The 23,732-nt window shown below is 50.1% G+C and overlaps 1 protein-coding gene across 1 annotated transcript in view; it reads right to left on the bottom strand.

The window, feature by feature from the left end:
• Positions 1-23,732, bottom strand: part of LOC147677738 (uncharacterized) — a 633,794-nt gene that overhangs the window by 501,339 nt on the left and 108,723 nt on the right. Inside the window, exon 5 of the mRNA XM_086946495.1 lies at positions 19,237-19,287. Within this exon, the coding sequence (XP_086802621.1) occupies positions 19,237-19,287 (51 nt within the window). The remainder of the gene's footprint in view (positions 1-19,236; positions 19,288-23,732) is intronic.

Genomic DNA, 23,732 nt, shown 5'->3' with positions numbered 1-23,732 from the left:
CTTCCGGTTGGCCTCCTGGCTTGTTGGGCTCGTCTCCTCTGGATCCTCCGATTCTGCCTCTCCTCTCTCGGTCCCCTTCTCCGGCCGTCGCCTCCTCCCTCCGATGGTCTCTCTCCTCCTCCGGTCTCCACTCCGCCTCCGTCCTCCGATGGTCACTCTCCTGCTCCGGTCTCCACTCCGCCTCCTGACTTCGCTCCGCTCCGCTTTCGTCTCCTTTCCTCTGCTCCCGCCTCTCCTCCGTCTTCTTCGCCGATCTCCTCTCTGCTCCGCACTCGTCTTCTTCTCCGTCGCTCTCACCTCCGTTGCCTCCGGGTGTAACACACCTCTGTGTGCTGTTTGGGGCTGCCTTTACCTGGGATACGGGGGCGTGCCCTGTGACGTAGTCCTTGTCCAGCTCCGCCCAATTAAAGAAACAGGGCGCACCACTCTCTTCGGGTTCCTTATCTCCGAGGGTGTCCGTGTTTCTCCAGGCCCTTGTGTGCTAGTTGGAAAGAGGTAAAACAGGTAAGCCTGGCGGGTCCAGGTCCTCCCAGTTACAAAAACCAACACATAAATAAAAAAAATTGTCATTTACAAGACCAATAGCTCAAACTTTCCTAATGCAAGACCTATTGCATTGCAAATGCTTGTTTTTATATGTGTCGGTGCTTCCTGTTGAGGTTTTGTGACAGGCGCCTCATTGCCTACTTGTAACTATTCTCTGACCCTGCTTTAAGAGTCAGAGCAGGGTCAGAGAATAGTTGCAAGTAGGCAACGAGACGCCAGGATGCACTTACCGGCTTACAGCAGCAGATGCCCAAGTTGAAGTTAATTTCTTTGTAACCTTTGTATCCCTTTTGTAAAAGGTTACAAAAAATTAGCTTCAACTTTCGCACCTGCTGCTGTAACCCTGTAAGTGCTTGGCTGAAAAGTCGTCCCCGCTGATTCGCGGATTTTACTGCGATTTCACGAGATTCGCGGATTGCGAAATCGTGGAAAATACGCAAATTCCGCAAGTGGAACGAATTTTCAGCCCATGCTTAGTATTGAAGTAGGACAGGCTGAAAGGAATGAGACATGCCTGGGGCACACAAGGTGTACCTGTGCATACCCCGGTTCAAACCAGTTGCTGGGGCACTCCAGCCCCAGCTCTGGCGCGAACCCGGACAAAGGATAGGGGGTGTAACCACCCCCCCTTCCTGGTCCCACCCATAGGAGGGACCTAAACGCAGTACAGCCCCCTTTAGGAGAATAAAGGTAGGAGCTGGTCCCATTCCAAATTAGATTATCCTGATTTGAAACTCTACAAAGAAGAAACTCTGGACTTCGACGTTTCCGCTCCACAGAAGACTGAAGAAATCTCCCTTGTGGCCAAGGAATGACCACCCTGCACAAGCAGGCACCATCAAGCGTCCTAGTGGTTCACTTTGTCGTCCTTCCCGGTGGAACCAGACTTCGGAGCCCGACGAGACCCGGACTTCCAGACCTCTACGACCTACATCTGCAGCACAGCTGAGATCCGTGGGTGTGACGAGACACGTGGGACCGGCCATCTTGGAGAAACTGCACTTCGCTTCCAGCATGACTTCAGAGGCATCCTCGAGAAAGTGCTTTGGGGATCGAAAAGCCCCAGCCCCGAGCAGCTCCTGCACAGAAGATCAGCCCTCCAGCATCCACGAGATCTGCGTGGGGCCCTTTTGCTTGATTGCTGCTCGACGCGTTGTCTGGTCACTTGCCGGCTGGCTAGTGGCCTTCTAGACGACGATCCACGAAATCTACACTGCTGGTCTGGTTGCTCCAGACTGGCCCTTGCTTCCTTCCAAAAGAGAAGCACCCCGGACCCTCCTGGTCCGCAAGTAGGCAACGAGGCGCCAGGAAGCACTTACCGGCTTACAGCGGCAGGTGCCCAAGTTGAAGTTAATTTCTTTGTAACCTTTGTATCCCTTTTGTAAAAGGTTACAAAAAATTAGCTTCAACTTTCGCACCTGCTGCTGTAACCCTGTAGTGCTTGGCTGAAAATTCGTCCCCGCTGATTCGCGGATTTTACCGCGATTTCACAAGATTCGCGGATCGCGAAATCGCGGAAAATCCGCAAATTCCGCAAGTGGAACGAATTTTCAGCCCATGCTTAGTATTGAGGTAGGACAGGCAGAAAGGAATGAGACATGCCTGGGGCACACAAGGTGTCCCTGTGCATACCCGGTTCAAACCAGTTGCTGGGGCAACCCAGCCCCAGCTCTGGCGCGAAACCGGACAAAGGATAGGGGGTGTAACCACCCCCCTTCCTGGTCCCACCCATAGGAGGGACCTAGGCGCAGTACAGCCCCCTTTAGGAGAATAAAGGTAGGAGCTGGTCCCATTCCAAATTAGATTATCCTGATTTGAAACTCTACAAAGAAGAAACTCTGGACTTCGACGTTTCCGCTCCACAGAAGACTGACTAAATCTCCCTTGTGGCCATGGAATGACCACCCTGCACAAGCAGGCACCATCAAGCGTCCTAGTGGTTCACTTTGTCGTCCTTCCCGGTGGAACCAGACTTCGGAGCCCGACGAGACCCGGACTTCCAGACCTCTACGACCACTACCTACATCTGCAGCACAGCTGAGATCCGTGGGTGTGACGAGACACGTGGGACCGGCCATCTTGGAGAAACTGCACTTCGCTTCCAGCACGACTTCAGAGGCATCCTCGAGAAAGTGCTTTGGGGATTGAAAAGCCGCAGCCCCGAGCAGCTCCTGCACAGAAGATCAGCCCTCCAGCATCCACGAGATCTGCGTGGGGCCCTTTTGCTTGATTGCTGCTCGACGCGTTGTCTGGTCACTTGCCGGCTGGCTAGTGGCCTTCTAGACGACGATCCACGAAATCTACACTGCTGGTCTGGTTGCTCCAGACTGGCCCTTGCTTCCTTCCAAAAGAGAAGCACCCCGGACCCTCTGGTCCGCACCAGACGCCATCTCCACTCACCTTGTGGGTTGCCTTTGTCAAGGCCTGTTGACTCCGAATCCGGATCCGACACCGCTGACAGCGAGAGCCTGCGTGGGACAGCTCGTGCATCCATCCTGGTCGTCGAAGACACCTCCTGGTCCACGTCGCTGCAGAGTCAAGCGTCCACTCTTCACCTGATCGCGACAACAGCATCTGGTTCCTTCCTGGTTCCACTCCGGTCACTGGCTAGTGACTGTGAACATTGTCCCCTCTGCTTTCAGGTCACCATCTTCCTCGATCCACCCTTGGATCGCTCCGGACATCTTCCTCCTGGTCGCCTGCAGCATCTTTCTTCAAGGCTCCATAGACTTCTTCGGCGCGGAAACCCAACACACTTTCACACCTATGCACCCGCAGCTCGTGGGTGAGGTAACGAGAGCATTTCGGTGCTCCTGGGTAGATTGACTCTCCTAGTGTCCAGGTATCCTGTCGTTTTAGTCTTAACCAGTCGGAACTGTCTTTTACTTACCTTTTCGTAACTTGTACTGTCCATTGACATTGTCTTGCATCTCGCGTGTGAGTTCACACTCTGCACACGCGTCCCGTGGGCCACCTGCCCCTTACCACAGGTTAGGGTAGTGTAGTCCCAGCGATCCTACAGCCTCTGGACAGCTCCATTCCTTCTATCGATTTCCTTATACCATTTACTTAGTATATGGTTCGTCGTTGTCGCGACTGGCAGTAGCGCAAGATACAAAAGCACCACTAACTTTTTCCTGGGGCCAAGCAGAGACGATATCTGATGCTAGGTCCCTTATTTCCTCAAAGCACGAATCCCAGCAGAGAATAGTAACTACTCTGCCTGACTTCGTGCCCCAAGGGAAAAAAGGGAATGAGGATGAAAGTGTATTCACAAGACTTCTCTCCGGGACGTGGTTAACACTCTTGGCTGGGTCACTTATACGTGCAAGGCTGTAGGTAGAATGACAAAACAAACCATTACTCAGGTGCTCAAGAAAAACTTCTACTCTCGTTATTGTGAAAGTGTCTTTCTTCCACTCACCAACTATTCCTCTATTCCCCTCTTCAGATAACTTCCAAGGTAAACCCAGTCGGTGTCTCTTCTATGCCAGGATACAACCAAGTCCCAAAAGGTTATTTATACCACTTGAATTTCACCAGGATATAAAATCTCTATGAAGAAAGGAACCTTCTTCGTTTCCTTTTCCCTCGTGTTGTTACTGTCACAACACGGAGACTAATACTTCCACAAATGAGTTTCTTTGTATCCAGATTATGAAGGGTTTTGCTTCACGCTTTTCCGAACGTGTTCTCAAAAGAAAAAGGAGCAAGCGGTATCTGCAGAGTTCCGCACTTGCTCGCTCACCACCACCTCTCTACGAACTAGAAGCGTGAAACCTAAACGCGTCTGAGCCCAGTCGCGCTACAGGTTTAAACGCTTCACTTATCTCGCGGTTTGTCCGAAGCGTCTTTGGCACTTATAAACAGATACCGCGGCTACCCTGATAAACTAAACACAGCTGCACAAAATGTCACAGGGATCAAGTTCTTTTAGAAACAAAAGTGCGAGCCCGCACTTTTGACAGGAAATTACTTGATACAGTCTTGAATACCCTCCGGCACTGCAAAACTCGATCTTCAAAACCACCAGACGTCCAAGAGGCTTGAAGTCTTCACGCTGGGATCCGGCGGGGAACACCATCCGCCCTTCCTCGAAGCTCAACCAGAATAATTGACAAGCACCTTCCCCTTGCAGAGGAAGGGCTTATGTCCCACGAGGAAACGCCAGGGCAGTCTGGGACTTGTAGTTGGAAGAACTCTTCCTGTTTTTACTGCATATCTGGAATTCTGCCCTCGGGATTTCAGAATCGCCACAGAACCCCCTCTCGAGGACAGCCGTCCCGGTGGTCGTCCAGGCTTCCCAGGATGTCTCTCATGGAATTGAGCGACCAACTCAGGACAATTCAGATTAGCCAAAGGCTCCCAGGTCCTCTCCTCAGGTCCGTATCCCTTCCACCCCACCAAGTATTGAATCCTACCCCTAACCATACGGGAGTCAAGGATAGCCTGCACCTCATATTCCTCCTGCATATCAATGTCAATAGGAACTGGCCTATCCAGAATTCTAGCACTAGCAGGACAAGGAAGGAGGAGGGAAACATGAAATACAGGATGTATTTTCCAGGTATCAGGGAGGGACAACCTCATAGCCACAGGGTTAATAACCTCCACTATGCTGTAGGGCCCCACATACTTAGGTTTCAGCTTGTTTTCCCCTTTCAAATGTATGTGCCTAGTGGAAAGCCACACCCTGCCTCCCACCCCATAATCAGGTGCTGGTGATCTCCTCCTATCAGCAAAGCGTTTCTGGGAAGACTGAGCACTCGCCAAGCTGTTCCGTGCAGCAACCAGCACAGCTTTGAGATGGGCATGGTGTTCATGAATGCTGGGTACAGGAGAATGCACGGGCACCTCAAAGGGAAGTGCATTAGGATGATAACCATACAGACAAAAAAAAGGAGAACAACCCAAGGTGGAGTGAATGGCATTATTGTAGGCAAACTCAGCCATCCAGATTAACATAGTCCAGTCCATATCGTTTTGCAGAGCAAAGCAGCGAAGATACTGGTCCAACGTCTGGTTCAGACGTTCCGTTTTGCCATCAGTCTGGGGGTGGTATGAGGAAGAGAGTCGAGCATCGACGTCCATGGTCTTACAAAGAGCCTTCCAAAATCGGGAAGTAAATTGAGTTCCTCTATACGTAATGAGCACACAAGGAATGCCATGTGCTCGAACGATATGTTGCAGAAACACCTGTGCCAGTTCAGCTGAAGTGGGAAGACTCGTCAATGGAATGAAATGACCCATCTTTGTCAAATGGTCGACGACCACTAGGATCACGGTCTTATCATTACAGGGTGGCATTTCTACTATGAAGTCCATAGACAATGTGTGCCAGGGCTTAGGAGGAACAGGCAGAGGTCTCAAAAGTCCCATGGGTTTGACATGGACGGATTTCCCTTGCATACAAACAGCACAGTTTTTAATATACTGCCTCACATCATCCCTAAGGTTGGACCACCAGAATTCACGTTCCATACCAGCAATGGTCTTGTAGATCCCCCAAATGGCCTCCTAAGGGGGAGTCGTGTATCCATCTCAAGACTTGTAGTTGCAAGATCTCAGTAGGGACATAGATAGCGGACCCATGGTAGGCAAGATCGTCTTTTTCCATTCGATGTTCAGGATCTTCTTGTATCCATTCTTGTACTTCCGACTCAGCAAGAGCTACTCGCACATCGTCCAAAAAGTCCTGTGTAGCCAACAAGGCTATTGAGGGTGGTCGAACACTTGTTTCTTTCAGGATTAGCGGGGGTTCTTCAGCGGTCCCTGCACTTTGGTCTTCAGTTTCACCTATGCGAGACAGGGCGTCCGCCTTACCGTTCTGTGGCCCAGGTCTATACTTGATAACAAAATCATAATCTGAGAAGAATAATGTCCATCTCAATTGCCGAGGCGTAAGTGCCTTCGCTGTTTTCAAGATTAGAAGATTTCGATGATCTGTGTAGATTTCAACCGTGTGAACAGCTCCCAATAGGTAGTGACGCCATTCCTCACATGCCCTTTTTGTTGCAAGGAGTTCCTTATCCGAAATGGAATAGTTAATCTCGCAAGGAGTAAGTTTCTTGGAGAAAAAGGCAACAGGATGCAATTGACCAGTGTCAGGATGGCGTTGTGATAGAATACCCCCTATCGCATATTGCGAGGCATCCGTTTCCAGCACAAAGGGTATTTGAGGATCCGGATGGCGAAGGATGGGAGCTTGTGTAAACTGATCTTTCAAAAACTGGAATGAGATAGCAGCCTCCTGGTTCCATACAAACGGAGTATTTTTTCTCAACAAGCTGGAGATTGGATGGATTATTTTTGAGAAATCTTTAATAAACCGTCTGCAATAATTGGCAAAGCCAAGGAAACTCTGAACTGATTTAACATTTTGAGGAGTACTCCATCCGATGATAGCCTCGATCTTACTAGAATCCATTTGAAATCCTTTTGCATTGATGATATATCCAAGGAATGCAACCTCCGTGACATGGAACAGGCATTTTTCGAGCTTCGCATACAAGGAATTATGCTGCAATTTACTGAGTACGATCTTCACATGCTCCACATGCTCAGGAAGAGTAGATGAATAGATCAAAATGTCATCAATATATACGATACAAAATGTTTCCAGACAACCTCTTAACACTTCATCCATGAAATACTGGAAGGCGGCAGGGGCGTTACAAAGCCCGAAGGGCATCACTCTATATTCGAACAACCCAAACTTTGTTCGAAAAGCAGTCTTCCACTCATCTCCCTTCTAGACTCTGACCAAATGGTACGCCCCTCTAAGATCGAGTTTGGTAAAGAAACGGGCACCCTTCAATTGATCCAAAAGCACCGGTATAAGAGGGAGCGGATATCGATTCTTTATGGTCATTCTATTGATGGATCTATAATCGATACATGGTCGTAACTCGTCGCAGTCCTTCTTCGGGATGAAAAACATAGGGGATGAGGCAGGAGATGTTGAATGCCGAATAAATCCTGTAGCCAAATTCTCATCGAGGTAGTTCCTCAGATACCGCGTCTCCTTTTCAGTCAGGGCATATACTCGACTACACGGGATGTCTGCTCCCGGAATGAGTTCGATCCAGCAATCGTATACACGATGTGGAGGTAATTCCGTTGCCTTTTGTTTATTGAACAAGGATCAATAAGAATTGTATTCTTCAGGAAGAACAGTGGCGCAACAATAATGTCCTCTAGTACACTCTGTTGCTAAACACACGGAAGGCGTGGTGTTAATCTTTTCCTGGTCAGGCAAAGCTTGTCTACAATTCTCTTTACAAAAGTCCGATGACAGAGTGATGGTGCGCGCAGCCCAACTGACCTTAGGATCGTGAAGGGTCAACCATGGCATTCCTAGGATGAGCCGGAATTGAGGAGCATCAATCAGATCGAATTGTATATGTTCCTGATGATTCTGGTTCGTCTGCATCAATAACGCACGAGTATGATAGGACACAGGACCTGATGACAGGACAGTACCATCTACTGCTTTCACTAGCTCCGGTTTGTCCTTCTTCTCGCAGATGATTCCTATCTTCATAGCGTATTCTTGATCGATGTAGTTGCCGGTAGCACCAGAATCAAGTAACGCATCGATCTCCATGGCTTCACGAGAATTGACCCACAGGGTGACCTTCAGATTCATATGAGCTACGGCTGGATGCAAGGTGTTCGCAAGCATTGGTGAGATCGTTTGTATTTGACAACCCAAGGCAGAGACCACTTCCTGATTTGGGCTTTCTAGTTTTCCGCCGGTCGTCCTGATTGTATCATCGCTTGGTTAGGTGGCCCTTGGGATCTTCCCGGCAAGGCATTTCTCGCTCTACAATCCTTAATGAAATGGCCTCCCTTGCCACAATACAGACATTGTTTCAGTCTTCTTCTCTTCTCCTTCTCTTCCTTAGAGAGGGGTCCCCGTATACCTCCGATCTGCATAGGCTCTACCCCATCAGGCATTTTCGGATGCTCCTCTGTGGTACTCTTGAACCGGGGATAGAAGAAACGTCCTTCTCCTCTGTTCCGATCACCCCTTCTCTCCAGGAGTCGATGGTCTAATTGGACTGTCAGGTCGATAAGTTCCTCACAGGTTGAAGGGAGCTACACTACATGGGCTAACACGTCTTTAAGCTTCCCTCTTAGCCCTTGATAGAAGATGGATATTCTTTTTGCCGTGTGCCACTCTGTTTCGACCACTAGTCGATTAAACAATGTGATGTAGGAAAGCAAGTCTTGAGACCCTTGTCGCAATGTTAATAGTTCTCTATCCAAGGACAACATGTGTAGCTTCCGATCAAAAAGCCTTCGTAGTTCTAAACAAAAGTCCTCGAAATTGTGTAGCACAGGATCATTTCTCTCCACCAAGGGAATCGTCCAACTTGATGCATTGCCTCCCATATACGACATCATGAACGCCGTTTTTGCAGCATCATCCTGAAACACCCCCGGTTTGCACAAAAAGTGCAACCTACACTGATTCAAGAAAGTCTCGAACTTACGGGGATCCCCGTAGAACCTTTCAGGGGGCGCTAGAGGAATACCAGTGTTTTGTATCACATGAACGGTGGGTACGGTGTCAGAAGGTGAGGAAGTGTCTGGGGAGGACAGAGAGAACCCCCCCCCCTTCAGCTCCCTGAGTAACAGTAGATGCAGGGGGTTGCAACGTAGCTGGCTTTATGTAAGACGCCCCTCCCGTGTTTTTACGTGCTAACCCTGCCACTTCCTTCCGAAGCACCCCCACTTCCTTATATAACACCTGATTCTCGGTTCTGGAAGTAGCAACCTCTTGCTGAAGTGCCGCAAGGCTCTCCACCACAGAATTCAACACACTTTCTACATTCATCGTCTAGGCCGGGCTTGTATACGTGGGCTTGTCAATCTGTCGCGACTGGCAGTAGCGCAAGATACAAAAGCACCACTAACCTTTTCCTGGGGCCAAGCAGAGACGATATCTGATGCTAGGTCCCTTATTTCCTCAAAGCACGAATCCCAGCAGAGAATAGTAACTACTCTGCCTGACTTCGTGCCCCAAGGGAAAAAAGGGAATGAGGATGAAAGTGTATTCACAAGACTTCTCTCCGGGACGTGGTTAACACTCTTGGCTGGGTCACTTATACGTGCAAGGCTGTAGGTAGAATGACAAAACAAACCATTACTCAGGTGCTCAAGAAAAACTTCTACTCTCGTTATTGTGAAAGTGTCTTTCTTCCACTCACCAACTATTCCTCTATTCCCCTCTTCAGATAACTTCCAAGGTAAACCCAGTCGGTGTCTCTTCTATGCCAGGATACAACCAAGTCCCAAAAGGTTATTTATACCACTTGAATTTCACCAGGATATAAAATCTCTATGAAGAAAGGAACCTTCTTCGTTTCCTTTTCCCTCGTGTTGTTACTGTCACAACACGGAGACTAATACTTCCACAAATGAGTTTCTTTGTATCCAGATTATGAAGGGTTTTGCTTCACGCTTTTCCGAACGTGTTCTCAAAAGAAAAAGGAGCAAGCGGTATCTGCAGAGTTCCGCACTTGCTCGCTCACCACCACCTCTCTACGAACTAGAAGCGTGAAACCTAAACGCGTCTGAGTCCAGTCGCGCTACAGGTTTAAACGCTTCACTTATCTCGCGGTTTGTCCGAAGCGTCTTTGGCACTTATAAACAGATACCGCGGCTACCCTGATAAACTAAACACAGCTGCACAAAATGTCACAGGGATCAAGTTCTTTTAGAAACAAAAGTGCGAGCCCGCACTTTTGACAGGAAATTACTTGATACAGTCTTGAATACCCTCCGGCACTGCAAAACTTGATCTTCAAAACCACCAGACGTCCAAGAGACTTGAAGTCTTCACGCTGGGATCCGGCGGGGAACACCATCCGCCCTTCCTCGAAGCTCAACCAGAATAATTGACAAGCACCTTCCCCTTGCAGAGGAAGGGCTTATGTCCCACGAGGAAACCCCAGGGCAGTCTGGGACTTGTAGTTGGAAGAACTCTTCCCGTTTTTACTGCATATCTGGAATTCTGCCCTCGGGATTTCAGAATCGCCACAGTCGTGCCCCTAGGGCACCATTGTAATTTATGCAACTTATCGTATTTTTCTTAAGAGTCTTGTCATGTGCTTTGCCCTCTGATCTCATAAAGAGTTCAGGTGTTTTGTTAGTAATAACTATCTTGTTTATTTTCATAACAACCTGTGTGGTGTCCTTTAATTTGGTATTCAAGGGGTTATATGTGGTAAAACAGCTGGCTTCACATGCCAAAAGAGTTTAGCCAAAGACTGCTTTGTCCATGCTACCATTAGGATAGCTGGTCTATAAGGTTGACTTACAACCAATCGCCATAAGGGTTGTTTGGACTGATACAAGGTGATCACTAGAACTAGTGAGCATCATATATCAGGCCAACTTCTCACACTATGTCCTTCTGCAGCAACTGCCCTTTCCAACGCTGTATTGGGTGTTGTGATTGGTGCTGTGGTTCCTGAGATTACCCGTCTCAAAGGTTTGGGCTCTCTCTTTATTATATTAGTATGGATCTATATGGATATATATATGTGGGGCACATATAATATAATGCTTCCGGGGCCCCGCGCATGGGCGGGAATATTCTAATGCTTTTGACTTTGATGAAGATCCCCTGGAAGAGAACCAAATTTTGAACTTTCTGACTTTCTGGTCTCAGTTGGAGATATTGTGGATGGTGTTGAGGGAGCTGATCCAAGTGTCATTTGAGATTTTGCGCCAGCTGCGGTGGGGGGCATTAGAAAGTCTCGGGCGAAGGTCCAAGAGCAGGTGATGTTGAAGTGGACGATAGAGTAGTATGTCCAGGTGAGTTCTGTGGTGTGGCTGTACTTGATGGTCGCTGGAGGTAATGATAGGTTCTAGCGTATGGTTTGCAGTGTCATGGAGTCGTGAATGAGTTGGGTGAGTCCAATGTTGTTCATGCTGTCAAGGAGGTAAGCAATGTTGATGTAATTGTGGTCTTCGAGATGGAATTTGAGGTCGTCGAGGAAAATATAGTTGTTGGAGTCTATGGAGAGGGGGTGATTACATTGCAGAAGACTAGACGTGGAGGACGGTAGGAGAGGGTGCCCCGATGGTGGTTTTGCTGTTTGTTTGGGGACAGAATATGAGGTGTTCCATGGCCGGGGTGATGTTGTCAGGTATCGTGGTACATTGGATGGATTCCTTGTGCATGATGGCAATCCCTCCGCCAGGCTTGTTGATGTAATGGGTGATCTTGTATCCTTCGGGTATTATGGTGGTGATGTCGGGCACAGAGGTGGGGTTGAGCCAGGTTTCAGTGAGGAAGATTACATCACGTGTTAGGGTGGAGAAGAGGTCCCACATCTCAATGGTGTGTTTCCATAGTGAGTGTTTGTCAAAAATGGCTCATGCAAGTTGGTATTTTTGTTCAGGTGGGGTCTGTGGTGTGCTCAGGCTGGGGCTGGTCAGTGGGCTGGTGCGTGTGATGTGGCAGGTTAAGTGGTAGTGGATGCAGGTGAAAGATCCTATTGTGGGGCATGGGTCGGCATGGTCGCAGTATTTGTGGCCGACCAGGGTCAAGGAGGTAGAGCTCTGCAATGATGTACTCGGCGGGGGCTAGGAGTCGAGGTCCTGGTTGCGTTCCAGGCGCGGAGCGGCGCAGATAGGCTTGCACTTGGCGTGCCCACTAGGCAGATGTGCTGCGGCCTGCAATAAGTAGTTCCTGGGGTGAGTGGGGCTTCTGTTGGTGGGGAGAATGGTGAGCAGAACCAAACCTGGGCTGCGGCGGTGTCACTGGATCAGGCTGGAACAAGCAGGAGCTGCAGGCCACAGGCAAGCGATATGCCCAGGTGCTTACTTGTAAGGCCGTGCTGCAGCCTGGATTAAGTAGGTCCTGGGGTGGACAGAGCTTCTGTTATCGAGAAGAACGGTGAGCAGGAAAACAGGCAGGAAATAACACAGCTGTGTCACTGGATCAGATTGGAACAGGCATGAACTGGAGGCCACCGGCAAGTAAAAAATGAAAGATTACATTTCTAACATTCACGCTACCAGCGTTAAGGTAAAGAAGCTAAACAGCACCAAGAATACGAATAGTAAAAATAAGTGAGGCTTGTAAAAAAAAATAACCATTAATAGTAAATGTCTCCTAAAAAAAAGGACAAACTTTCAATTCCTCTCACAGAAAAATTATAACAAAGAAAATGTGAAAACAGTGACATACATGTAAAATGCAATGGTATTTTAATAGTACACAATTAAAAAAATTCTCGAGTAACTCTTTGAGTTGGACAGTAACTGATATTTCTGTGCTAGGCTTTAATTTGTTGAATGAACCAATACCATCCGGCAGTTTAGGGCGATAGCAATAACTGCATGGATACTGTAGGGTGAACAACTACTGCAGTGCACAGCAGGCAAAAGGGCCATCCACAGTCAGTAAAACAAATGAGTCTACAAGCTCCAGTCTTGACCAAAAAAAACGAATGAGTGGGCCTTAAGTTAGCGCATCTCCAAGGAGTGAGTGCAGCAGGATCAGGCAGCTTCTGAGTCTTGGAGGGTGATGCACACAGAAGCTAGAAAGTGATGTCAATCAATGGAAGGTGGTATAGAAAACAGCAGTTTTGGTAAAACGCCCTAGGGAATCTCAGCAGTAAAGGGCTGACCCAGAGAGCCTCAGGGATTTGGTGCAAGTAAGTTCATTTTGAAGGGGTTTGAGGAACAAAGACAATTTAGGAATTAAGTGGGAGATTGAATAGAGCCTAGATTTACCCAGCCTATTGGGTCCACGACTATGTCATTTCTCAACATTATGACATATATTTCAAGACCTACTTTGTAAAAAGGAAGTACATATACTTTGTCCTTTAAGTTAGCTACCATCACTATTTTTAGGGCAATATGCACAAGTTACTTACCTTCGGTAACAATATATCTGTAAGAAACAGTAGATAGTATTCGATTCCTTACCTTAGAATATCTCCAGGCGTCAGACTGGATCCGCAAACTTTTGCGTAGCAGTACCCCTGCGCGTCAGTAGGCGTTGTCTGCGGCTCCTCTTGTCCATCGTCGGGATGACGTAGCCGGAGTACTTAGACGCCGCCCTCGCGCGCTGAAGTCAGTTCTTATACACAGCTTTTCCGCGCCAGAAATGCAGAGCCATGATAAAAACCAACACTGGTGCCATGAAACTAGGGTCCTTAAAGGGGATGACCTTAACTCTAGATATCGGTTCGCAGAACGGGGAGGATGGGTGGGGCGGTAAGGAATCTAATACTAACTACTGTTTCTTACAAATATATCGTTACCGAAGGTAAGTAACTTGTGCATCTGAAAGAAACATGTTAGTATTAGATTCCTTACCTTAGAATAGATACCCCAGTAATACCAACCCCGGAGGTGGATCTGCGAACCAATAATCACACCAGAAAGCCCTGGAGGATGGAACGGTCAAAGAAGCCATCCCTCCGGACTTGGCTGTCCAGGCAGTAGTGTCTTGCGAACGTGTGTAGCGAGGCCCACGTAGCTGCCTGACAGAAGTCCTGCAAGGTGACTCTCCGGCCCAGGGCAGTGGTAGCCGCCGTGGCCCGAGTGGAATGGGCCTTCAGCCCAAAAGGAGGCTCCTTCTTAGCTAAAGAGTAGCATGCCTTGATACACAAGACGACCCACGAGAGATGGTCCGTTTGTGCACCGCCCGTCCCTTCTTAGCGCCCACGTAACCAACAAAGAGTTGCTCATCCACCCGGAACTGGCGTGTGCGATCCAAATAGAAAGAGAGAGCACGTTTTGGGTCCAGACGGTGGAGCCACTCTTCCTCTTTAGAGGGATGCGGAGGCGGAAAGAAGGTGGGCAAGGTGATGGACTGCCCGATGTGGAAGGCCGTGACTACCTTGGGCAGGAAAGAGGGTCTTGTCCGCAACACAACCTTGTCCGGATGGACAGAAAGGAAAGGAGGCTTGGAAGAAAGAGCCTGGAGCTCACTCAATCTCCTGGCAGAGGTGATGGCAACCAGGAGAGCAGTCTTAAGGGCGTAAGACGGAGAGGAAAGTTATGAAGTGGCTCGAAGGGAGCGCACATCAGAAAAGTAAGTACAAGGTTCAAGTCCCACTGAGGCATCACGAAAGGAACAGGGGGGAACATATGAGTGATGCCTTAAAAAATCTATTAACAACCGGGGACTTGAACAAAGAAGGCTGATCAGGTAGCCTTAAGAAGGGGGAAAGGGAAGAAAGGTAGCCCTTGATAGTGCCCTGAGCAGAGCCCTGCTGGGCAAGAGAAAGAAGGAAGAGTAGAACCTCAGAAAGAGGGGCGAAAAGGGGGTCCGCAGCCTTTGCTGTGCACCATGCCACAAACTTGTTCCATCTGCAGGCTTATACCGACTTTGTGGAGGGACGCCTGGCTGCCAGAATCACATCACAAACTTCAGGAGGCAAGTCAAAGGGCCTCAACTGTCGCCGCTCAATCTCCAAGCATGGAGGTGGAGACTGGACAGGTTCGGGTGGAGGACCGTCCCCTGCTGCTGCGACAGAAGGTCCTCCTGAAGAGGCGGACGAATCGGGGGATTGACAGACATGCTGAGTAGCTTGGGACACCAGTATCTTCGTGCCCAGTCCGGAGCCACAAGGATAACTTGGGCCCGGTCGCGCCTGATCTTCTTCAGCACTCTGGGCAGAAGTGGCATAGGCGGAAAGGTGTACAACAGACTGCAGCTCCACTCGTGACAAAAAAGCGTCTCCGAGCGAGTGCCGCCTTGGAAATTCCAACGCGCAGAACTGATGACATTGCGCGTTCTCTTCTGTGGCGAATAGATTTAACCAAGGCTCTCCCCACTGCTGAAAGAGGCCTTGCGCCACGTCCGAGTTTAGACACCATTCGTGATCCATCATGCACTGACGGCTGAGTTCGTCCGCCCTGGCGTTCAGGGAACCTGCCAGGTGTTGAACCACCAGGGTCACGCCCTGATGTTCCAGCCACTGCCAGAGGCGCAGAGCCTCGTGGCATAGGGTCCACAACCCCACCCCGCCCTGTTGGTTGCAGTACCACATGGCGGTGGTGTTGTCCGTGAACACCCGCACTACACTCCCCCGGACAGAGGGGAGGAATGCCTTCAGAGCAAGCCGGATCGCTCGCAGCTCCAGAAGGTTGATGTGGAGCCGGGACTCCGCCGGAGACCAGAGGCCTCTGATCTCCGCCTCTCCCATGTGGCCTCCCCAGCCCTGGAGGGACGCGTCCGTCACAACTACGTGCTTCGGTTGGGGTAGGAAGAGGGATCTGCCGCTGACCCAATCGCGGCCCTTGAGCCACCACTACAACGGTCTTGCAGTGCCTTCCGAGATCAAGACATGGTCGGACAAGTTGCCCTGATGCTGGGCCCACTGAAACTTCAGGTCCCACAGCAGAGCCTGCATCTGCCACCTGGTGTGATGCACCAGAAGGATGCAGGAAGCCATCAGCCCCAGAAGCCGCAGCGTCAACCTGACCGAGACTCAGGATAATTGCTGAAAGATCAGAATCAGAGCCTGAATATCCCGAACCCACTGCTCGGGAGGATAAACCCGAAACTGCGCCGAGTCCAGAACCGCTCCAATGAAGAGGAGCTTCTGAGAGGGACACAGGTGTGACTTCGGCACATTGATGGAGAACCCCAGCAGGTGCAGGAGGTCGGCCGTAGTCTGGAGGTGGCTGACGACTGTCTGGGGCGAGCCCGTCTTCAACAACCAGTCGTCGAGGTAGGAGAAGACTGAAACCCCTAACCTGCGCAGATGAGCTGCGACCACTGCCATCACTTGCGTGAACACTAGTGGGGCACCGGGTAAGGCCGAAGGGGAGCACGGTAAACTGAAAGTGCTCGTGGCCTACCGTGAACCGCAGGTAATGCCGGTGGGCCGGCAGGGCGGGGATAAGAAAATAGGCATCCTGCAAGTTCAACGCTGCCATCCAGTCTCCTGGGTCCAGGGCAGCTAGGACCTGAACTATTGTCAGCATCTTGAACTTCTCCTCCTAGAGGAAGCCGTAGACGTTCCGCAGGTCCAAGATAGGGCGTAGGCCCCCTTTGCCCTTCTTGGGTACCTGAAAGTAGTGGGAGTAACAACCACACCCTACTTCTGGCCCAGGAACAAGCTTGATGGTCCCCTTGGCCAAGAGGGCCGTAACTTCCTCTCGTAGAAGTGTCAAGTGATCCCCGACACACGGTGGTACTGCGGTGGCATGGCTGGAGGGATCACCACAAAGGGGATGGAGTAGCCCCTTCGGACGATTTGCAGCACCCACCTGTCCGATGTGACAGTGCGCCAGTAGAGGTGGTGATGGCGAACCCTGCCCCCCACCTGCGTCACATGGGCCTGAAAGCTCGGACTAGGAAGGTTTTGAGGCGGATGCTGCATGGGCAGGTGTGGACTGGCCTCGCCGTTGTCTTCGACCGCCACCACAGCGGTTTCCACGTCAGCCAATGCGCTGGACGGTAGTCTGCGGCTCGTGGCTGGCAGGTGTGGGGGCGCCCCTTCCTTGGCCACGAAAGGAGCGAAAAGCAGCGGTTTGCTGGCGCGGGGCCAAGAGGCCCAAGGACTTGGCCGTAGTCCTGGAGTCCTTAAAGCGCACAAGCGCATGGTCTGCCTTGTCGCCAAAGAGGCGACGGCCATCAAACGGTATGTCCATAAGGGTGTTTTGGACATCAGCCGAAAAGTTGGCTGACCTCAACCAGGCGTGGCGACGAATCACCACCGTCGTTGCCATTGCTCTGCCCAGTGAGTCCATGGTATCCAGCCCACACCAGATGGAGCAAGGTGCCGCATCTCGACCCTTCCCAATGGCTTGGGTGAGTTTAGTCCAGACCTCCTCCGGACATTGTGGCAGCACGTCCGCGACCGTGTCCCACAGAGAGTGGGTGTAACGGCCCAAGAGGCACACGGTGTTGACTGACCGCAGCCCTAAACTCAGGGAGGAGAATACATTTTTCCCGTATTGCTCGTACCTCTTGGATTCCCGCTCCGTGGGAGCCGTCGGGAATGCAGTCTGGGAGTTAGAGGCCTGGATGACCAGGCTCTCGGGGTGGGGTGGGTGGACAGGAAGCAAGGGTCGCCCGGAGCCGGGCGGTGGCGTCTGGCCACGTTCCTATCTACAGGCTGACCTGTAGCGGGCTTGGACCAAGTGCCCAGAAGAACTTCAGACAAGGCCTCATTAAACAGCAGCAGAGGCTCGGCCGAGCTTGCCTGCGGATTAAGGACCTCAGGTTAGTTCTCACGGCCGCGACGGGGAGCTCCAGGCCCAAGGTCTTGGCCGCCCGCGTCAGCACCACACTATAGGCAGGCCCCTCCTCCGTAGCCACGGTAGGAGGAGAGACAAAACCAGTGTCCGGCGAGGTGTCCAGACCACTGGCCTTTCCTAGCTCACCTGTCCAGTCCTGATAAGACTGGCACTCCTGTGCCAGAGGGTCCTCAGACTCCTCCCAATCCCCCTCACCACCCATCTCCTGAGACTCAGGACCAAATGATGGGGTCAGGTCATAGAAATAGAAATGTCCCATCGGCGTTGAGAGCCGCGCCGGACCCGAATCGAGGGAGGGATCGGGGACGGCGCCGCCCAGAGGCGTTGCGGGGGCCGACACCCTGGGGGCCGGCACCAACGAGGTCGTAAGGTCGACTGGCGAAGACCCGGATCCAGACCTGGATGCTGCGGGGGCCTGCGGCGCCGGGACCGAAGTCACCGGCGGCGTCGGGACCGAGGCACCCGACGGCGTCGGGTCCGAAGCGCCCGACCCGTTGGGGCCCCCAGTTGGGCCGCTGGGCCCGAAGGAGCCGCGGAGCCAGACGGAGGAGTGAGCGTCCTCATGGCCGTGAGGAAGGCCTCAATCTCCTCCGGCGTCGCGTTCTGCCCAGGGACTGACAGGTATGAAGCAGGCCGCGACGCCCGCGGCTCCGGTGGAGCCGCGACAGCGGGTTCGCCCGAACCCCCGGCCGCGTCACGTGAGCGTCGGGGGGAGTCGGAAGAGCGATGACGTCTCTTCGACTCCTTGTGCTTACCCGAGGGCTTCAAGCCCGAAGACTGAGGACGACTCCCGGAGCTATGGTGGCTCCGACCCCGCGACCGGTCCCTCGACCTCCTCGCGGACCGGGACCTCGAGCGGCGCGGGGCCGACTGCCGGAGCTCGAGTCGCTTGCGGGACCGCTCCCGCCTAGCTTTAGACGTCAGGGCCCGGCAGTCGGAGTAGGCCTTGTCGTCGTGGTCGAGGCCCAGGCAATTAAGACACCGGCGATGGGGGTCGGTAACCGACACCAGTCGGCGCAGGGTTTAAACCCGGACATCCCTACCGGCACCGTCGGAGTCGTTAGACTTCGAAAAGGATAAAAAATTATCGAAAAAGTTTAGTCAAAAATTGACTAAGGGGTACCACTTTTTCCGGATCTCCGCTTGCTGGCGCGGAAAAAAGAAATGACGTCAGCGCGCGAGGGCGGCGTCTAAGTACTCCGTCGACGTCATCCCGGCACCAACGACGCTGACGACGGACACGGAGCCGCGGACGACGCCTACCGACGCGCAGAGGTACTGCTACGCAAAAGTTTCAGGATACAGTCTGACACCTGGGGATATTCTAAGGCAAGGAATCTAATACTAACCTGTTTCTTTCAGATCCTTCATTCCAGTAGGATAAAAATAAGTAAAAGAATCTAAGTACAAGCATTCAAAAGAAAACTTTAAAAACATATTTACCGCATTTTTAAGTTTCCTGTTTTCTATCCTTAATGCCTCATTTTCTTGCACCTAAAGAAAAAGTTCCAAATTCATGAGCTATTGAGATATATGTTTAACACTTCTGATTGTAATTACTCTACGAGGACATCCACTGAACTAATCAGTGACATGACAGGAAAATGGTTAAAGTTACATTTGGAGGCTCATAAAACACAACAAAAAATGTTTATGCCAATGGGGCACTTCAGTCCTGGCTGTTTGTTACACCTGCTCACTCCTCTAATGGGTAACATCTGGGGAAAAATTTTAACAAAAATAAAACAAAGGCCATTCTTTTTCCAATTCTATACACACACACATGCATATATATATATATCATATTTAACAGTACTACACCCAGCCATCAGTGTGTGGCAACATTTTGCAGCTACAGTGCTTCTCTGCTCCCATTTAATTTGATAACTCTGCTTGCATTCACTAATTTTTACTATTATCCTTCTCAGCCCCTTCTTGTTCCCCAACATTGTTTCTGTATTTTACCATGTTTGCTTTTTTGGCAATTTAACTCCATTCTGTTCCTGTGCTGTGACTACCAAACTCCAGGGTGTCCTCTGGATAAGGGTCAGTATCATGCTAGATACTGTCCTCACAATCATACCGTCTGTTCCTGCTGCTAGAAAGAAGCTGATGCTTTAAATGTTTATTACTACCCAGTGTGCCTAACACAATTGAATTAATGTGTAAAAGTATTGATCTGTGCACTCCCCTGAATTATCCTGGTAACTCGACAGTTTTCTAGTTGGGTGCTCATGGGGTATCGCTGACTGATCCAGAGCATCTTCAACTATGCCCACTGCTGAATTGCATAGAACAGATGCATTGTCCCCCTGGCATTCGTTGGTGCCCCGATAGGGGTTCAATCGCTCCTCAATATTTTTCACACCCAAAGTCGTGCCTATGAAAAACAAACAATCTGTGCAACACACGCATTTCAGCATGGCCCCCCATCTACGGACGCTTTCATACAAGCAATGTAGTCATTGAGGGATCGTAATAGACACACTCAACATCGCGTTCTTTCAAAAAACATAGCGAACCACTGTAGATGCCAAATCCCATCTAGGAGAATGTGAATTGGGCACGCTCTTGAATTATGAAGTACGTTTTGCATGAAGGGAACATGGCGCTGACGTTTTGCGATTTATATTGTATGTTTGCTCTATCTGCATATTTTCATTGTACAACATTAGCGCTCAATTAACTTGGGGACCTGGTGTGATTATGTTTTTCATAGATACACAAGATGGCACATACTGTTTTTTTTTAACATGAGAAATCTGATGGCATGAACCTCACGGGAAAATACAACATTCTATACAGGTCCAGTTGACAGTGAATACACGCTGAAAGTTTTTCAACAACATGGACACGTTGGGTAAGCACGGATAACACGTTATTCAAACAGGGATTTATCGCATAACTCGTCATTCAAAAACTCTTGATATGGTTTGAGGTGATTACGTTATCATTTATTTAAATCACATTTGACAAGGCAAATTTTTGATTATTTTGATTGGTTGACTAAATAACTAATCTTCAGATAATGAAGGAAAGAGACACTATTTGAATATACTTTATATGTTTTGGTTATCATATATGAAAATGAATATAATGGCAACAGACACATGGTAGGGATTTCAGGAGAGTAGGATCTGCTTCTTATAGTTACCCCCACTTTTTTGCTGATGTTTCAATGTTTTTCAACTTTAGTCTGGCTGGGGCCTTGCTATCCAGGACCCCAGCCTAGTTGCTTCCTCTCTAAAATTATTGCATATCATTTAGGTACACCACAGATTGGATTGTGGGGTACCCTTATAAGTCCCTAGTATATGGTATCCTATATACCCAGGGCATAGGTACCCCAGAGGCCTCTAAGGGGACGCAGCATGTATTATGCCACCCCTGGGAGACCATGCAAAATGACACAACAGGTCTGCTACAGCAGCCTGTGTAAGGCCCTTACTCCGATATAGGTTTATTATATCTACCTCATCACTAAACATATGAATATAACAGTCACCCCTATGGCAGGCCTTATCAATCCTGAAGGCAGGGTGCTGGGTTTCATGTGAGAGGATGCCCATGCATGTGCAGAGCCCCTCCGCAGCCTTCGGAATCTCTCCTCCAGGGTTGTTAGTGAGGCAGCCTAGACCATATACTCTTAAGTGCATTATAACCTCGCGGTAAATGATAACTTTAAAACGGCTGCACAGAACCATGTCCTGTTTGGTGTCAAACACCTTGGAATCATACCTCCACACCAGTAACTGGTGTGGGAGGTATGAACCCTCTATGGTAGAACCACTAGTGTGGGTTACCGGGCTACCCGGTACCATGTTTCCTTAACCCTGGCATAACAAACTGAATGCTGCAGCCACAGACATGAGTCTTACCTCCTGCTGCTGGACGAAACTCCGGCAGGGACGGCCTGGACAATAGGTTTCCTGTCGCAGGGAGATGTTACCACCTCCCAGACAGGCTTTAGTGTATTGGGGCTGGGTGGGTGCACTCCAAGAGTGCTTTGAAGTCTGCACTGGGGCACATTTGGTGTCCCTGTGCATAGCCCAGTTCAAACCGGTTGCAGGAGCTATCAGCCCCTGCTCTGGTGCAAAACTGGACAAAGGAAATGGGTGTAGCCAACCCTCTTTCCAAACCCTCCCATAGGTGGGTCCTCAGAGTTTGTCCCACCCCTTCCTTGGGTGTAAAGTAGGAACCCCTGACCACAGGACTTTAGATTTACCTGGACGAAATTCTGATAAAGAATCCTGGAACATCTACACAACGCTAGATGACTGAAGAATCTCCCTTGGGGTAAAGGAGTTACTCCCCTGTGTGGCAGGCACCAAAGACGCATCTGACCGGTTTGCATCTCTGAAGCTCCCACCGGACTCCGAAGAATCTGCAACACAGGAGGTGGGTTCCAAGACTTCCCAGAGGCTGACCCGAGCTACCAGCAAAGCTGAGACCCGTAGACCTCGTGGGGACTGTGGAACCAGAACCCCTGGACACCATGCACATTTGCAAGTGCATAGGCTTCTTAGCAATCCTTGAGGCTGTGCTTTGGGTTACTTGTAGCCCAGACCCCGAGTAGCAATTCCACCAAAGATTGCCAGGCTACACTCCACAAGTGTTTCAGTGAGCTGGCCCTTTGTGTTTTCTCTTGAGGTACCTTCGCAATCCCTCGTTCGTCGACCTGTGGGTCCCTGAGAAGGCAACTAACTTTCCTTGGGCTTCCCTGGTTGCTCCAGACGTGCCCTGACTCTCCATCGCTTGGTGAGTCCCCTGGACCTTGCTGGTCTTCTCCGAAGCATCTTTTCTCTTTCTGTGTGGGTTGCTGTTGCCAAGGCTTGTTGTGTTCAATCCGAGCACCGACGCCGCAGCACTCGACATCCTTCGTGGGACAGCTCGAATCCAGCTCCTGGTCGTCGTCGACGCCTCCTGGTCCTCGTGGCTGCAGAGTCAAGATCCACCTCTTCGCACCTGAAGCACCCGACATCGATGGGCATTCGTCTATCATCCCACTGGTCACTGGCAAGTGACCCAGACTCTGTCCTTTCTGCTGTCAGGTTAATCAAATCTTCGATCCAGGCTTGGATCACACCGGACACTTTCCTTCTTCACGGGAGCAGGACTTTGAAGCTGTCGCCATTTAAAACGACAACGATTCCCGACACCATTTGACACCTATGCACCCGGCGTCCCTGGGTGAACTAACTCGAGTACTCCGGTGCTCCCGTGGGTGTTGGCCCTAGAACCCCCTAAGTCTAAAGGGGTTTGCTCAAAGTCCTCTCCTAAGTGTCCTTAAACTTTAAAATTCCAACCGCGACTTTCCCCATAGAAACTAACAGAGCTCGCAGCTGTGTTCTCACACTGCACACATCCCCCGCGGGTCCCCTGTGTCAGTACCTTGGGTGGTTCCTTGGGGTCCCGGCGATTCTACAAGCTCTAGGCTTTGTGTCTAGTCAAGTCGTGGTTCTTATACTACTTTCTTAGTAATGGTTTGATCTCCCCATGAGGTCCATTTTATATTGTGCTATTTACTTAAATTCCATTGTGTTTATATTGTGTACCTTGCTCTCTAATCTCATAAAGTGATTAATAGAGAGTGTTTAGTATTAAATAAACATATTTTATATATACCTTGTGTGGTTCACCTTTCATTTAGACATTCAAGAGGTTATAATCTGGTAAACCAAGCTGCTTTACACTACTTTAAGACTTAGCCTGCCTGAAGGCTGCAAGCTACCACTAGGATAGCTTTCAATAAAGGTTGTCTTAACCTATCATCAATAAGGGTTGTTTGGACTGGTGCAAGGTGCCCTCTATAATTAGTGGACAGCATATGCCAGGCCAACTTCTCACATTGGTGTGCAGTGGTTGGATTCAAGCTTGCTATTGCTTTACCAGATAATCTCATTGAGTGACTAACTGAAAACCACAATAGGTACATATAA

Source organism: Lissotriton vulgaris, chromosome 12 (genome assembly GCF_964263255.1).
Source record: "Lissotriton vulgaris chromosome 12, aLisVul1.2, whole genome shotgun sequence".
NCBI classification, from domain to species: domain Eukaryota; kingdom Metazoa; phylum Chordata; class Amphibia; order Caudata; family Salamandridae; genus Lissotriton; species Lissotriton vulgaris.
The sequence above is the reverse complement of the archived record's forward strand: the minus strand, read 5'-3'. Positions and strand labels throughout refer to the sequence as shown.